The 17,478-nt window shown below is 43.8% G+C and overlaps 1 protein-coding gene across 1 annotated transcript in view; it reads right to left on the bottom strand.

Annotated features, from left to right (window-relative positions):
- Positions 1-1,748: 1,748 nt before the first annotated feature.
- ANKFN1 (ankyrin repeat and fibronectin type III domain containing 1) overlaps positions 1,749-17,478 on the bottom strand; it is a 177,886-nt gene continuing 162,156 nt past the window's right edge. The window contains exons 17-19 of the mRNA XM_030534472.1: positions 13,269-13,435; positions 7,018-7,237; positions 1,749-2,552 (exon numbers count right to left, since the gene is read on the bottom strand). Coding sequence (XP_030390332.1) covers positions 1,753-2,552; positions 7,018-7,237; positions 13,269-13,435 — 1,187 coding nt within the window. The 3' untranslated portion in view covers positions 1,749-1,752. The remainder of the gene's footprint in view (positions 2,553-7,017; positions 7,238-13,268; positions 13,436-17,478) is intronic.

Genomic DNA, 17,478 nt, shown 5'->3' with positions numbered 1-17,478 from the left:
CCACTGGAATTTTCACTGTGAGTCTGATCTAAAGCCACTGAACTCAATGGGAGTCTTCCCATCCTCATTGAGCCTGATGTTCCCGGTGTGATGCATCAGGAGTTACATATACAATTCCCACTTATAATAAGAGGAATTACATACTGCACACCAACCGAGTATAAAATGGCAAACAACTTCCATTTTTGAATTTATGGATTGGGTGCTAAGCATTAGGGGGATTTTAATAGCACTGGGGTTAGGAATGTGGTATTTTAACATGGCCCACAGATCATGGGGCAAATCCTTACCTTCATATTGAATTCAAATCTCTTAATTGGAGGCCTTACAACTTATCCATGTGGAATTTAAAACACTGAAAAGGAGAAGGCTGGGTGTACATGGAATGAGGGAATTTAACCTACAGAAAGGTGGCCTATAAAATTAAACTTCAAGAGCTGTGTAAGGAAAAATAGAAGTCAAATGCTTGTGCAACCGCTGGGGTGGAGGTGTCCCTCCCCTTTCATTAATTTCTCCAAGTCTTAAAGATGTATGTAGTAACATGACCTAAGAGTTACACCTCTGATTAGTATGGATTCAGTTTTCTAGGACATCTTCTGGAGGGTGAGAGTACTGTGGGCCTTAATTAGCTGGAAGTGACAAATCAATGGTGGACTTTAATGTGGAGTCCTTAAGAAAATGGGGCATTTCAAGTCATTAATGATATTGATATTTACATCGTGATCAGAGATGGGGACTGAACCAAAATCTTTGATGCAAACCTCCCCTCAATTTTTCCCTAATCGAGCTCAAACTCAGGATTAGTATAATGGTCGAAATCTAAAACCATTGATCCAAACCGCCCTGAAGCTTGGAGAAGGTTTTTGGAAAAAAAGAAAATGGTCTGGATATGAATTTTTTGGCTTAGATCCACCTCTGATGGCAATCTGAGATTGCCTATACAAGATGAAATTCATTCTCATGGTAATTCACCCCCATGGTAGAGAAAGTTCTGTGCCTAGGTATGATTCATTCACTAGTCAGGCCAACTACAGCAAACCCCACCAATACCCTCTGCTCTTCATCTATAAGGATTCTCTCTCATCCAGGGCTGCAGAATAAGTTGGTATTTATGTTCTTTTAAATCAAAGCCTTTGAAACAAAGCATTCAGTGCTAGCAATTGTACTGGGCTATGCCAATGTTTAGAGTTGGCACTGATTTTTTGTGACAGAGACACCAAAATGGCCAGGAGCTGTGGTACCTGTGGCATTTTCATTCACCAGAGCACTCAGTGCTTTACTTGTATACCAACCAAATCCACACAAAGTGCATGTTGGGAAGTGGAAATATTTATAGCAAAAAAAAAAAAGTAATAAAAGCTTAGGACCACATTTCTAAAGTGACTTTAACCAGCTTCCCCCAAATTTTGCAGGCAAAATCATATGTGCCTGAAATTGCATGCCCAGACATTTGTATGAGTAATTAAGCAAATTTCAATGCCTAACTACTCGATTTGCCACCATGCAGCATTAAGTTAGATGGTAAATGTTTATTATTTACATCTGCAAAATTGCACATGCAAGTGATTTGGCATGTGCTTTTGGGAATACCCATTTAAGGCCAGATCCTCAGCTGGTAAAGTAAGTGGAACAAGATGCCAGTTGAGGATCTGCATTTTAAAGGTTGTTTTGAAAATATAGTCCTAAATTCACAATGCTCACAATGTCATTTTGGGGGCGGTACGAGGCAGTACAATGACCCAGCGCAAACTCCTAAAGCGTGCTACTGAATACTTCAGAGATGGGAGAATTTGATTGATCATCCAAACCCATTTCTTGTCCTGTGGTATCGTGCAAATCTCCACGTTCTACAGACTGCATGCTCAGCACCCAGGGCTTGCCCTCTTCGCCTAATAACGTGGTTTTGTAGGGCTCCACGTAGATCCTACGGATATTCGGCTTCGATTCATGGTACTTGCCTTTCCCATCTTCTGGGAGGCTAGAAGCATGAGGTAAGAAAGTGCTCCGAGGACCATCGATGGGGATCCTTATTTGCTCGCTGGAGGTAGGCTCCTGTGATAATTCCGTGGCTCCTGTGAGATGCTGTGTGTACACACCCTCGGAAAGAGAGGCGGGCTGTGTCTCGCTGTGCACTCGCAGCCAGCGATGGTGCCGGCTGAAGTAATTATAGTGCTGATGTTTCCCTAGCTTTTTTTTTTTCCCCAAGAAACTCAAAGGCTGCCTGGAGTTGGAAGTCTTGTCCAGGCTTTTTGACGTGAACCCTCCCATGGTCAGACTGTTCATGTACTCTGTGCAGTATTCGGCACTGGCATCCAAGTCACTTCCCCCTTTCGGGTCTTCTTTCAAAGTCAGGTGAGGCTTCATATCATGGACCTGGAGGACGTCAGGTGCACTGCCACCCAGACCACCCGCTGCCTGTTGGGATATGTCATGTGAAGATGAATAAACCAAATCCAGTTCTCTGGGGCTCAATGCATCACTAGAATCATAGTCGCTGTCAGTTGGAAGAAATACTTCAGAGCAGCCTTCCTCGTCCGAGCAGGGCTGGGAATCTGAAAATAGAAGACTCATTAAAACCGAATAACCACTATCATGACACACAGCCCCACTTAAAAGAACTGCTTAATACACTTAATATATTTTCTTAACTTGGGAGCAAAATAATTATCAGACGTGCTTCTGGCAACCTCTGTGTATTTCCACTGTGGAATTTTCCACGGGGCCAGGTGACAGTAGCAAAGAGGAGATGGTTGTGGTGGATTGATGGGCATGCTAGCGAGGAGATAATGTGACAGTAAGAAACAGGAAGGGAAGAAACGACTAATGAAGTGATGGGAGGTGAGCAAAGGGGAAGAATTGGGGTTGAGATGAAATTTTAAAGTAATCTTGTTTTCTGAGTTTCCAACTGAATTTCATGGAGGCTGAAATTTTGGATATTGAGAAACTATAATCCAAATTCTGTTCTCTGTTAAGCAGTTAATTGATTTACACCTGTGTAATCGAGGGCAGGATGTGACCTTACAGGTCTTTAACAGGTGTGGATAAAAGATATACAGCTGCATGAGCAAAATCTGACCTTTTGAAGGAATGTTTATCCAAGACCCAAACTGACAAATTGAATCCACATGTGAATTTATTTATCAAAGTTCAGACTGGCTCCTGCACTGATGTCATTGCCATTCTTTTGTCATGGGAGCATCAGGGCCAAGTTCTGCAGTAACGTAAAGAGCAGTGCATGTGACATCATGGGTCCAATTCTCTGCCGCCCTCTATCGGGGTCATCAGTTACACCAGAACAAAGCAAGCACAGGGTCGGTATGAAATAATACCCACTACTCACCTTGCTTTGGTGCACATGACCATACACAAGGTACAGGGCAATAATGAATCAGGTCCACCTAGCGGACACAGTATGCTCTTAGATACATGGTGCTAATGCTAAGTATCTCCACCTAATCCAAGAGGATTATTCTGCATTTGCACCATGTTATTCAAAGGAGAATTTGGCGTAGAGAGAGCCCATGAAATCAAAGGAGAACATTAATATATAATGGATTAAATCAAAGTCAGAGACACAGGCTTCTATAAAGGCCACAGTTTCCACCCAAATTCTTTGGGCTTTTTTTTCGCTTTTACTCTAATAGGAGCAGATTTATTTGGTTTTCTTGACAGTAGGAAACTGCCATTTAGAAGTAAAAATAAATTATTATGACCAAAAAGGCCGTGGCGTTGTTCCATGCAGCATCTGCAGCTTTTGTTTCTACCATGTCATTAACTCATTGCTTAATGACAGCTCAGCAGAACAGTGATTTATTTTTTTCCCCAAAGTCTTTATTCTATTAATGAATCAGGCACTGTCATTTAATTTGCTTCCTTTTTTCTGTGCTGCAATCCATTTATTTCATTGATTTAATTTTCCAGCTATTCAGAGCAGCAATAGCAGCCAAGGAAGTGGGTATAACATTTTACTAATTTGCTTCATTTTATACTCTTAAAGGGTCCATCTCAGCTCACTTGGGACACCGAGCCATCTGAAAACAACAATTAAACCCAATGGCTCAAAAAGTCAGCTGCTCTGTCAATACAAAACCAGATGAGCATAGGAAAGAAATAGTGCCAAAAGAGAGTCGTGAAAGGATGAGAGGAAAATATGATCCGAGATGAACATGTAACAATTGACCTCTGAAGTGTTCTTTGATGCCTCTGTGGAACCCTAAACCCTCAGACATGATAAGATACATCCTGGGCTCACTATTCCATGGCCGCTTGTTTTTCATATTTTGCAGTTCACAGGACTTGGTCATCATGGATGACATTCACCCATGTGCAGCCCAGGCCAGGGATAACGCACCATGTATGTCCTCAGAGACGCAGAGGTCTTGCGTTGGCCATGTGCAAAAGGATGAATTTAATTCCGGAATACTTAGCGTTGATATGGTTGCATATATGTTGCATACGTTGTACAAACATTGATTATTCTTCACAAAAGCCCTACGGGATAGCTACTGTAGGATAATATCTTCACTTTACAGATGCAGAAACTGAGGCAGAGAGACAAAGTGGTTTGCCCACAACCACATAGCAAGTGGCAGAACAGAGAATAGAAACCAAAACTGCCAATGCTGCCATCCCCACAGGTCAGATTACCTCCCAAGTACAGCATCAAATACAGTCAAGTCCGAAGATAATGCATGCAGTGGTGTTGGTGGCCTGATATATACAGGAGGTCAGACTAGGTGAGCTAGTGAGCCTTTCTGGCCTTAAACTCAACGGCTAGGAATGTGGGGCAGCTCAGTGATTAGTATCGACCTGTACGCCAAGATGTGTTTTGCGTATTGGATTCCTGAACTGGAGGATTTGTATGTTGGAGAGGAGCAGACACTTTCAACGCACTCTTTCACACTCATGCACCAGTGACTGCAAGCCATTAATGGGTCTAAATGCCAAATAATGGAGCAACCCTTGCAGGGGCTTTCTCCTAGATGGCCTGGCTGACTGACTGGGCAAAACCAGTCTGAGGCCAAAGGAAATCTTCACAGCTAGGCCCTGCAACAAAAGATGTTGAACAATAAAATATAGAAACTGGGCTCAGGTGCACACAGGGAAGATGGGGCTTTGAGAAAAGGGAATTTCCCTGGTCTGATTTTATAGGGACAGTCCCGATTTTTGGGTCTTTTACTTATATAGGCTCCTATTACCCCCCTCCCCATCCCGATTTTTCACACTTGCTGTCTTGTCACTCTATACATAACAGAAGAACTAGGGTCACCCAATGAAATTAATAGGCAGCAGGTTTAAAACAAATACAGGAAGTACTTCTTCACACAACACACAGTCAACATGTGGAATTCTTTGGCAAGGCCCATGTTGTTAGGAAGGCATGAGAACTAGATAAGTTCATGGAGGATAGGTCCACCAGAGGCTATTAGCCAGGATGGGCAGGGATGTAACACTATGCTCTGAGTGTCCCTCTGTTCACCAGAAACTGGGAGTGGGTGACAGGGGATGGATCAGAACCCTTTGAAGCACCTGGCAGTGGCCACTGCTAGAAGACAGGATACTGGGCTTGATGGACCATTGGTCTGACTCAGTATGGCTGTTCTTATGAGTTGGGTCTGTTTTATTCCTGTAACTCAAGAAGCAAGCTAGCTTAATTCATCTTGGAATGAAGTATAATGTTAGATGAGACTAATTTTGTTTTTTTTTTCTATTTGGTGTTTTGAAACCATTTTCTCTAATGCTTTGTTCCATTTACTAATAAACGTACTTGTTTTAAGAAGGCTGTTGGTTTCTATTTCACTGGTCACAGGCTCCTGAAGTGAAGAGATGGAGGTATCCAGTGGGTTTTGCATGATAATAAGCAGTTGGCTTAGACAGGGTGTTGTACCCAGATCCCAGTCGAAGAGTGGGAGAATTGTGAATTCCATCTCAAGACAGGTAAAGGCATGAGGCATGAGTTGGGTGGAGCACTGGTGGAGACTGTACAGGGGCCAGAGGTGCAAACAGGCCCATAACTGTGACACCAAATCATTTGGCTGCAAGAACAGAACATTGGCATGCTATAGGCCACACTCTGCCCTGTTATAGAAAAATCCCCTAAGTGGGCCAGGAAACTAAGGCTCATCTTGCAAAGTTTTCTTCTCAAGGATGAGGCATTTGAAGAGAGGACAGGTTGTGAGTAAAGCGGCCAGCCCAAACGCATGTAGATAAAAACCTTTGTACCAAACTGTTAGATACTCCAGCTGGGGTTTCAAAAGAAGCCCAAGAGACTGAGGTGCCTAAGTCCCATTAACTTTCTTAGGTCCCTTTGAAAATCCCTGCTTCTATATTGTAATGTGCGTGTGCACACGTGCGCATGTATTTATTGTTTTGTATTGTCTGGTTCACTTCTTGAGGGCACTGCAGAAAATGAGAGTGATAGTGGTTCATTGCGCCCTGAGGCCAAAGGGAGTCCTTCTGCTTACTTCACTGGGCATTGGATCAGGTCCAAAGGCAGGAACTTGAATGCAGAGAAGGTGATGTCTAGGCTGCCAGCCTGGGGAAGGCATTCCATGTGTGGGGACAGAAGGGGGGGTGGTGTGAAAAAAGAGACCGAGGTGGGCAGGAAAAAAGGAGAAGACTCGGTACCATTGATGGTGAGGGGAAGGGAGAACTGGAGGGAATGATACTGCAGTGACTGGGGAGACTGAGCTAATAGATGGTTTTTCCATCTGTAATTTCTATAATTCTGAGATTATGCTGAGAGTGAACGTTCAAGAAACCCCCCCTAAAAGTAGGTATTGGAAGGCACTGTATTTTGATACCTCTTTCCCCTCAATCTATCTATTAAGCCTGTCAGCTTAAATAATAAATAATAAAGCTACAAATAAAAAAATTAAATCAAATAATTGTTAAAATACCTAGACAGGCATGGAAAAAATATCACAGCCTAGCTCCCAATGTAAATGGGAGATTGGGGGGCCGTCTTGATGATTTTCTACTCAGTTTCACCCAAGGGAATAAAAATCCCTCTCTTACCACTCAGGGCTTTTCTCCTCTGGCTCCTGGTCTCTGGTGAGGGTGGTGGTGATGGAAGACAATCTAGATGAGAGGATGTTGAATTTATTTTCTTCTGATTCTGCTCTTCTGACAGGTCCACAAGCTTAGTTATGAGCAAGCCAGCCACTGGCTGTTTGTACCTGGCATACTGCAGCGCCTCTGTGATCCATCTCATTTCACGCCAGATCTCGTCGATTTGCTTTGGAAGAAAGGAAAAAAGAAAAGACAAACAAAAGCAGTGGGAATTTGCAATCGCTCAGTGCTGAAGTTATTGATTTTGGTTTTCTTTAAAAAATATAAAGAAATTACCAGTTCTTTTTACATATTTTTATTTTTTTATTTAATGTTAACCAAAAAGATGTATAGAGCCAGGGTATAAATTTACATAGCGCCATTGACAGAGCATAGAGCGATGGGCCCAAGCAAGGGAGTTCAAATCCAGACCAGCTTCAAGGGGTTTGGGTCCATGTTCAGGCCAGGACCGTGCTTAGGGCTGTCTCGAGGATGACAATTCTGTTTCATGACAACTCTCAAGGTTTTTAAAGTTTGGTTTGGTTTTGCATTGGAATGAAAACAAGACTTTGGAACATTTTCAGGAAAAGGGAATTATATCAAAATGTCCATCTTTGGATCAAAACCTGAGCTTTTCGATCCAGGACATAGACATGAGTGAGCGTGACCTAATGGTTACAGCAGACGGAGATGTTAGAGACCTAATATAACTGCTGTGCCTGATTCAGAGCAGACTAGTTCATCCCAGATCATTCTGAAATCAGATAGAGCAGGGACTTAAACATGGGTCGCCTACATCCCAGGCCAGTGGCCTAACCACTAACTTATAGACAGTCACTCTCTCTCTCACCCCTTCCCCTAAATCAATACATACTGGGGGAGGCCGGAGTCAAGGCTCTACACAATCTCCACCCATCTGTATGGCAGGGGAGTAGTGGCCTCCTGGGGACCTCCACCTATGCAGTGACCTGCAATGTGGGTGGCCCTTGCAGGGGAACAAGAGGGCACATTGGGCAAAGTGTCAATCTTGCCCTCTTTTCAGTGTTGTAGCTGTGTCAGTCTCAGGATATTAGAGAGACAAGGTGGGGGAAGTAATAGTTTTTATTGGACCAACTTCTGTTGGGGAGAGAGACAAGCTTTCAAGTTACGCAGAACTCTGCTTCAGGTCTTGGCAATGCCCAGTAAAAGGTATTACCTTACCCACCTTATCTCTCTAAGCTTGCCCTGAACATGGAAAGCCAAATTCCCACTGACTCTCGCCATTCTCAAGAACTCCAATGGGACTACACAGTATTCAAGCCAGCACAGAATCTGACCTATGCTGTTCCTTTATTGATATTACGTTTATGCCCAGAGGTCCTAATCCATCCAGACCAGGGCTCCATTGCGCTAGGCGCTGTACATATAAATATATATATATATATAGGGAGACATGATTGCTCCCTGAGGAACATCAACAAGCAGGTGTGACAAATACTCTGCTGGGTTATGGGGATGGCAGCCAGGTTTTTAAAGAACAACACGGTGGTGTAGACTAGCCACCTGCATAATTGGATGAGATTTTTTTGTAAAGATATAAATAAATTATAAATATTAATAACAGTAGTAAACCCTGATGACCATCTTCCTAGCCATTAGCAACTGGCAGTTTCCTATAGGTAGAGCCCTGCATGGATACAAAAATTTGGATCCACCTCTGATCCACAAAAATTAACTTGTATCTGACCCACGAGCTGCACTCCACCTTTTATATGTATTTGCATCTGCATCCACACTCGTACCAGCACCCTATCTCACTGTTAGAGCCCTGCGCAGATACAAAAATTTGGATCAGCATCCGATCTCTGATCCGCAAAGATGGTAAACAATGCAACTGCATCCGCAGATGCGGATTTCCACAGATATAAAGCAGATCTCCATGGATTTGCAGGGCTCTACCTGTAGGAATCACAGTGGACGTTCAGAAGAAAACTGAAGCATAGAGCAGGATATTGGATTTTCAGTTCCTACTCAAGTCAATGGGAGTTTTCTGGGTGCCTTCAAAGGTTAAATTTGTTCTTTTAACTCACATGACTATTACCAAAAGTTGTGATGTTTCACCAAAAATCTCTGGAGATCCTGTGCTCACATAGGAATTTTTTTTTTGTTCCCTGTAGAACTTTTAAAGCACAGAGGGTGGAATCCAAAGCCCACAGAAGCCAAAGGAAAGAGCTCATTGGCTCAGGTCTGTGATCAGTAATGTTCCTCATCAGAGCTGGCAAACAGAGTGAAGTGACAGGTTTGTAAATTAGATTCCTCTTTTAACAAGAGTGGATCTGCTTCAGCTCTAAGCTGCCTCAGTGTAATATCAGGGGACGGGGGAGAACTCCACAGAAATCAAGGGAGTTCTGCTGGTGAAAAGTAAAATCAAGCCTGCTGTTTCATAAACTCCTGGTGAGAATTTAGAGCACATGAAAAGTGACAGGCTGGAGAATGAAGCCCTCCATCTATTTACTAAACAGGCACAACACAGATGATAGCCCTTTAACCTTCTCCATCTACTGGGCCGAAGGGCCTCAAAACTGGCCTGAAGGAACCGCCTGTAGGGCCAGTTGAGGTGCAGTTCAGTTTCCTTACCCATTAGCTGAGTTCGCCGACAAGGGGCTAATTATTGTGGTGACTGCGTTAACGAAGGCCACAGCTGTAGGCTGAGAACTGGACAGAATCCACTTTTTCATCATGGCCACTGTTCAGATGTTAGATTTTATTTATTTTTTAATTTTGGTTTCAATAAAAGAAAATACCCATCTCAAAACCTCTAGCACACTGGTTCATTACGCATAGAGGGAAAGCATCTGCACTGGTTCAATAGCCCAAAAGCCCCTATAAGCTTTTCTAGTTCGCACCCATTTCATTAATACCAATGGGAGCTGTGCCACAGTTCCATGCACTGAAATCCTCTTGAGGCAATAGGAGGCGTGTGGATAAATCGATAGCAGGATGTGACTTTAAGTGTCTACGCAGAGAAGAAAGTGGGCACCTTTTAATATGAAGAATGTCTTTTGACAGTGGAACTGAGTAGTTATTTTTAATTGATGTAAGTGCTTTGACAACTGAATAGGTGCTGCTGCAGCCATTTGAAGGGATGTAGCTTTGGTGCTGGTGCAATATCCCTGTGATGCAGGTCCCTTTCCAGAGCTTCACGTGGACTGCCACATCTCTTCCAGTGCAGCCTGCTTCACATAAAGCAGGACTGAGTCCTAAGGGATAGCACTCAAGCTGCTTAAATGGACATGCCTTGAAGCCCCACTAGCCAACTTTCTGCAGTGATGCCAAGAACAATGGGGGGAGCTGGTCAGTGAAAGGGTCTGAATGATAAAATGAAGTAACTTGTGCTGAATTGGGAGTCGGTGAGTGGTACCTTCCATGCCAGGGGTATGGAATGGGGCTTCAGTGGAGAAATCAATTAATAGGAGGCTGTAAATGAAGATTGCTTAGGGCCTGCAATTCAACACATCCTCTCTTTTGGTTGCCCTTCTTGCTTAACCTCCAATTCTGTCCCGTTGTTGTGTAAGTGGCACACTCAGTGCCACAACAGTGCAAATTGCACCCATCGGGCCTGATTCTCCATTGCCCTGCCCCTTGTGCTGTCATTGCCACCAACACAATGTGAGGGCACAGAGTGTACAATGCTACCCTAGGATTTTGCCAATGCTTGGCATTGGTGCAAATGGCAACACAAGGCGCCAGGCGATGGAGAATTAGGCCCATTGTGTTACTTGCATCACTCTCTATGGCACCCCAGAATTCTACCCTGAGCCTTTTGTGCCAGGCCCATTCTCTTACACCAGATCAGGATTGTTTCCCAAGTTACAGAGAAGCAGCAAGCAGTACATACAATAAGAATAAAGGGCATATTCTGGCTCCACTGAAGTCAATGATTGTTTTGCCACTGACTTCAATGGGACTGGGATGTCACCCCAAGTGTAACGAGAGGTGGTTCAGAGGATTCTTCAGAAGTGGATCTTTTCACCTATTTTACCTCAAACTGTGGAGAAATAAAGGGACTTGACAAGATAATCACATCTCATTTCAAGGTCTCAGTGTAACTCCAAAAGGTTGATGTGATTGGTCGATCAGCTAGCACACTCCTCACCCGTTTGGCTTGGAGGAATCTAGATTTCCATTCCATAACTCATCTCCTAGCTGCATGCAGGAGAGAGAATATTTCAACTAAAACATAAAGCCAATCGGTTTTCTCCCCAATACCATTATAAGGTTTCTCCAGGGATACTTGGCCAATCATTTTTAACGAGCTATGCTTCTTATACAGTTTGAGAGTATTTGAAGCATTTCAGTATATAAATTATAACTTAATTGCAATTTCAGCTTCATTGCTGGAGAATATGCCTCCACATTTCTTTTCTTACTAACATGCTGGTTTAGACTCCAAGTACCTTATCTGCTATTTTTTATTTTTCTTCTTGGCTGCCCTCTGACTCCTTTTCAGAGCTGCGTTTATATAGACTCCTTTGCTCTTTACAATGTTTGGTTTGTGTAGTAACTTCAACACTGTCTTAGATCTGGGATCACACAAATGCTCTTGCGGTTTTGTGGTCGCCACTGAAGATTGCAGTATGTGGTGGGCTGAGATGTTTTCGCCAAAAGGTGGAATACAGCTGGTTTTCATTTGAGAGGAAAACTGACAAGGCTAATACGTTTTCACAATAATTCAGTACAAAACACGGGGGTTTAAAGTACTCTCCTGATTTTTCTTTAGAATATACATGTGAACTGAGACACCCTAGAGGACCAGGGACAGTTTCTGCATCTATAGCTCTCCCTGCAATTTTATACATACACAGTGGTCTCTTTGGAGATGCTTTGGAACTTAGTTTTACTGCACATGGGATGGCACGTCTCACTTTGCTGCCACTTGGCAACTGCTTCTCCCCCCGCCGCACCCAAATCCCTTGCCACGCCCATGCTCAGAAAAGCCAAATTGGTCCTAATGCTTGAGACCTGCTAGCGCTCCTGGGTGAATTTCACCCTTCATGCAAAAGACATATATTCCCCCAGCAGCCCCAGAAGGTTTCATGCACTAGGACCAATTTGTAAAAGCAGCAAAGAGTCCTGTGGCACCTTTTAGACTAACAGAAGTTTTGGAGCATGAGCTTTCGTGGGTGAATACCCACTTCATGGGATGCATCACCCACGAAAGCTCATGCTCCAAAACTTCTGTTAGTCTATAAGGTGCCACAGGATTCTTTGCTGCTTTTACAGATCCAGACTAACACAGCTACCCCTCTGATATTTGGGACCAATTTGGCTCTTCTAAGTGTGAGAGTGTGGAAGGACTTGGGGAGAAAGCAGTTTTAAAGTGGGAGCACAGTGAGATATGCCACCATGTATGAAGTACCACTAAGCTCCAAGGCAGCTCCAAAGAGGCTACTGCAAAGGTGGATTTGACTGCACGACAAGGATCAGCAGAGACATGGTCAGCTGATCCATAATTATGTAGATTTAAGTGGCCACAAATCTGTACAGAGGGGGTGAACAGTTTTGTTGGCCCATATTCCAACTGAAGAAGGCTTGAGTTGCAGAAGAGTAAGGGCTGTACAGCTGATCTGTGCCCTGTTCTGTAGATGGACCGCATCCATAAATGCTTTGTGGAAGAGTCATAAGTTTCAACTAAGGAGTATTAGTTACCAAAATGGTTTACAAGAGTCACCCTGGTGTAAAGGGCCCCTATCACACAGATAACCCGCGTCTCGCTGGTTCTTTGTGTTGTCACTGCATCACATTGTCTTCAGATCATTTTTATTAACAATGATCTATTCCTATAGCATGTGCCCTCAACATAATTTTCATTTTTTTTCTTTGTAACCTGCCAATGAGAAATAAATGTGTGTCCCTGAATAAGAGAGAAGATATGAGCCAGACTAATGCCCTGTGCTTGTCACTGGCTTCCCTCACATGGAGGGGAGTCAGTTCTGTAACTCAAATGGAGACATTTCTTTGTAACATTCTAGTGTAACTGTCATTTGATTTTGTCTATACAAAAAATCTCTTTTACATAAGCAACCATCAGAGAACTTGTGCTCTGGGTTTGGAATTCCATAAAAATCAAAACGTTGACACCACTGGTCTTTTTACGATGTCTACAAATAATTCTCCTTTTAGATTCCAAATTATAGACCTTAAACATCTCTTTGGCCTACTCAGAAACAGACGGTTACCTGTATATAGTCTAAAACTTGCTGGTGTCTTTGTTTGGCAGCAGCAACTTCCCCGTCTGAAATTGCTTCCCTTAGGGACTGCTGGGTTTTCAGAGAGTCCAGCTCTATGACAGCAGAAAGGCGGCAATACAGACTAAAAAATTTCTCCTTGTAACAGCAAAAATGAACTGTGAAAATGACAGAGAAAAAAAATAATTAGTGTTACATTCTGCTCCTGAAATCCTTACCTTCTTGAACACACATTTTAATTAGACAATTATTAAAATTCTTGATGGAACATGTTGAACCAGAAATAAATAATAAAGACCTGATTCTCTTCTCACTTGATGTCTGGGTTTCAAAGATGTTTGTTCTGGTGTAACTGATTTTGAGCCCTACCTGACCTGCTATTTTTGCCAGGTTGTCTATCCTTGTAGCTTTCCAGAGGTGTCGCTTAACAGCGCAATATCACCAGCAACGTCTCGGTCTTCCAAGCATTTGCCATGTACTCATGCTGTACCATTGTCTGTTTGGCTAATATGCTTCATTATCCAGCCTACGGCTATGCCAAACAACAATGGAGAGAAAATGCAGCCCTGTTTTACACCAGCATCCACGAAGAACTGCTCAATAGTCAGAAATCAGGACCTGCAGCTCAGCCAGACTCTGGGCAACCTAATGAATGTGGTGACACTATCTGATTGGTTGGAAGAGTCGGCAAACCTGCTCTTAGGCCTAGCCGCAGCAATGGTTAGGTGGCTGCTCAAAGCATTTGCCCACAGCTGCGATAGCTCCTGTGTCTGCTTGTTCCCAGCCCTGCTCCTGCCTTGCCTCACTTTGGGTAACTCAGCCTTGACCTGCAGCTCTGGTTTCTGACTTTGGCTCTGGCGCCTGGCCTACGACGCCTGACTCCTGCTCTAACCACTGGGCATGGCCGCCCACATCCCGATCACTGACAGTTATTCACTTTTGCAGAGAACGTCACGTCTCTATCTGTGGCCTTGATGATGTTGATGACTTTAACTTTAGTCCTCCAATGCCTTCCCACAATTCTCCTCATCTGCCCAAAAAGGACATACAAATTCACCCACAATTTACTGAGAGAGAATTCGGAGAGCTTACTGCAGTGCAAAGAACCATGGGCGATGTCCCTACGAGTCCCAGGGCCATGCAGGAGTGAGTGTGGACACAGCAGTTTGAGCAGGCCAGTTCGAGCAACGCTAACCTGAGGGCAGTAATTAAAGTGTCTATCACGGCACTTACATACCCTGTATTTCAGGAAATGCCACAATTTGGGCAGAACAATTATGCTTTTCTGAGGTCTTTCTCACAATCCATCCCCTGAAAACTCAGGCATAGGGAGAAAGAAGGGAACCCAGAATATAACCTCTTGCTTACTGGGAACCTGGTACTGCCCCTACAAATTGTTAGAGGACATCAAGTTTCCTTGGTACTTTACTAAACTCGGTCATAGAGCACATACCTTGGAATGGCAGTGAGGTACTTTTTGTCTTGTTACAGAATGGTTTGTTAATCATTTGGCAGGGGGCTTGTTGTGCCTGTAGGGGTAGTTGTGCCTCTATTCCAATCAAAAATAGAAATGAAAAAATCCCACCCCATATCTTTCTCTCTTTTGCACACCATATGACAGAACAAATAGGAAATCAAACTACGACAACTTTGTTCATCGAACAATAGAGGTCTAATCTGAACCCAAGAACCCCAGAAAATGGAGAGTCAAAGACAGAATTCTCCGCTCTGCTGTGTCCCCTCATTGTGCCTAGATATTGCCAAGATCTAGTCCGAACAGTGTGTGGTCTTACAGCATATATGCCATATGTGCTGCCCTCTTGAGTGAATTACAGCCGTGGTTTCAGCTTCAGTGCTGAAGTTTCTAGCCTTTGTGGTTTTAAGGCAGAGCCTTTAATGTCACTTTAACAAATGTTACTTCAACATAGTCTTTTGTGGTTTTGCAATTATATATTTGGTAGCCACCAGCTAATGGGGAATGGAAGCTTCTAATATTTTCGATGTGAAACACAGCCATTTTATAGAATGTTGGGGAGACGTATGTAATAAATCAGAGAGAACGTGTCATCTGCTTTCGGCCACAGGATTGGTTACTTTTTTATTCAAAGAGTAAAATTTAGCATTCATTGTTATTCTCTCCACTGTATTACACATTCTTATCACCGGAGCCTCGCTAGGCAGCGAGGAGTGGGCCCAGAACACCACAGGAATGATCACCATTTCCCTACTGCAGGCAGCAAGCTGTTCCAGTTACACTGCCTCACCCTGGTCTATGACTAACCTATGGTGTGCGCAAGGGGCAAGATTCATTCCTGACCAGGACTTATGCACCACACAGTGAGGTTTAAATGGTGCACAGGCCCTCTGCCCAGGGGGGAATTTCAGCCAACGTGAATGCACTTATGCAAATCGAGTTCATTTCTCCCCTCTCATATGGGCAACATGATCTGTACCCAGAGCCTGACTGTACATCCTGAGTTACCCTCCCCTTACCTGTCTAATCTGTTATTTTACCACAACATTGACTTCAATGGCATTTTAGAATACTGCCTAGGAAATAACACAGCTGTGCATCCCCCTGGAAAAGAACACAGCTCCACCCTAGTCAAAACAGCAGTGAGTAGGCCACTCTGCATCTGAACTGACTCAGCTTTAGCAAAGGCAGAACTGAATCCACGAGGAAGAATGGTCCAGTAGTTAGAGCCCTAGCCTAGCACTGGGGAGACTTCCTATGTGACCCTGGGCAAGCTAATTAGCCTAGCTCGGCCTCAGTTTCCATCTGCAAAATGGGGCTAAAATTTCTTGTCTAGTGAGGATAAATATATTAACGATTGTGAGGTGCTGGGATAAGAACCCAAAACAGATTTAATTGAGGATTCAACTGAATTACAGAGGATAACACACCTGTGACTTGAAAGCTTGATTTCTTTATTTCAGAATCACAAGTAGCATAAAGTGTAATCTCAGGACATCCTGCCCTCTTATAGTTCAATCAGTTGCATTCTCACACTTGTTGCCTTCTGCTGCTTTGTTACAAGACCCTTGTCTGTATAGGACTATACTCAAAAGCATGACCCTATTCACACCCACTATATATTTGAATGAAAACAGAGAAATTGAACCTGGGATATTTGTTTCATGATTATATTCTATCTTGCAGCTAATGGTGTGTTCATAAATCTCTACCTTCAAGCTTGCCAATGTGTGGCTCGAACCACTGAGAAATGGGACAAATGACCAAAACGTGGAACATGCGTGATTTGTTGTGTGTTGCACCGTAAGCAACATTCATGTTTTTTGATGTATAAATTTTCACCACTAAATCAGTTCTGTGGCCTGGTAGAGGTTCAGTGAGGGGAAGGAGGCCTGTTACAGAGTGAAATCTGGTTTACTTGACTCCCTCAGGGGGAAAACGTCCTTCAAAACAATTTTATATTTAAGAATGGGTCTCTGTTTCTGGGCCAAACATGCAACAACGTTCAGGGGTTCCAACGTTTGGAACCAGTGTTCTTACCCCAGCTCCTGGGAGGTTTGGGAGAAAGAGTCCCTGCCTGGGTTTCTCATGGGATACCAGGTTCAGGAAGGGCTATGGAGGAAGGGGAGGTCTCTGTCCAATTACCCCCCAAACAGACCATGCTTCAGGCTTAGCTCTTCATGTACCTGGGATTCCCTTTTCCAAACCTCCCATAGCCTCCTGCTATCCAGTTTCTTCTTCCCTATCACACTCAGTTCATGCTGTCTCCCCACCTGCCCCATACACAATTCCTAATGCAGCCCCCCCTTCCCAGTTAATACCAGCTCCCCGTCCCCCTGCACACACAACTGATCTAGCCCCTCTTGATCAGTGAATGCAGCCTGAAGGACACACAATTATGAAGCCCTTCTACCCCCACCACCATGAATGCGCTTTCCTGCCCTTCCCTATCTTGGGGTGGCAGCTTTTGCTGGGGTTCAGGGACTGCCCATTGCTGCTCCTTTCTCCCTTTCCCCTCCAGGGAGATTGAGCAGAAGGAGGAAACAGAAAGAGGTTTCCCCCCTGTCTTTCCTCCAGCAAATGTATCAGGCTCAGTAGCTGCCTCTCTTAACCCCGCTCTGAAATCTACAGTGAGATCCTCTGGGCTGCTCCCATCCTCGGCCCCTTTCCGCTCCATGGAGGGAACTGAGAGAAAGGTGTGTCAGGAACATCTTTTCCTTCCCCGTC

The sequence above is a fragment of the Gopherus evgoodei genome, chromosome 15 (assembly GCF_007399415.2).
Source record: "Gopherus evgoodei ecotype Sinaloan lineage chromosome 15, rGopEvg1_v1.p, whole genome shotgun sequence".
NCBI classification, from domain to species: Eukaryota; Metazoa; Chordata; order Testudines; family Testudinidae; genus Gopherus; species Gopherus evgoodei.
The sequence above is the reverse complement of the archived record's forward strand: the minus strand, read 5'-3'. Positions and strand labels throughout refer to the sequence as shown.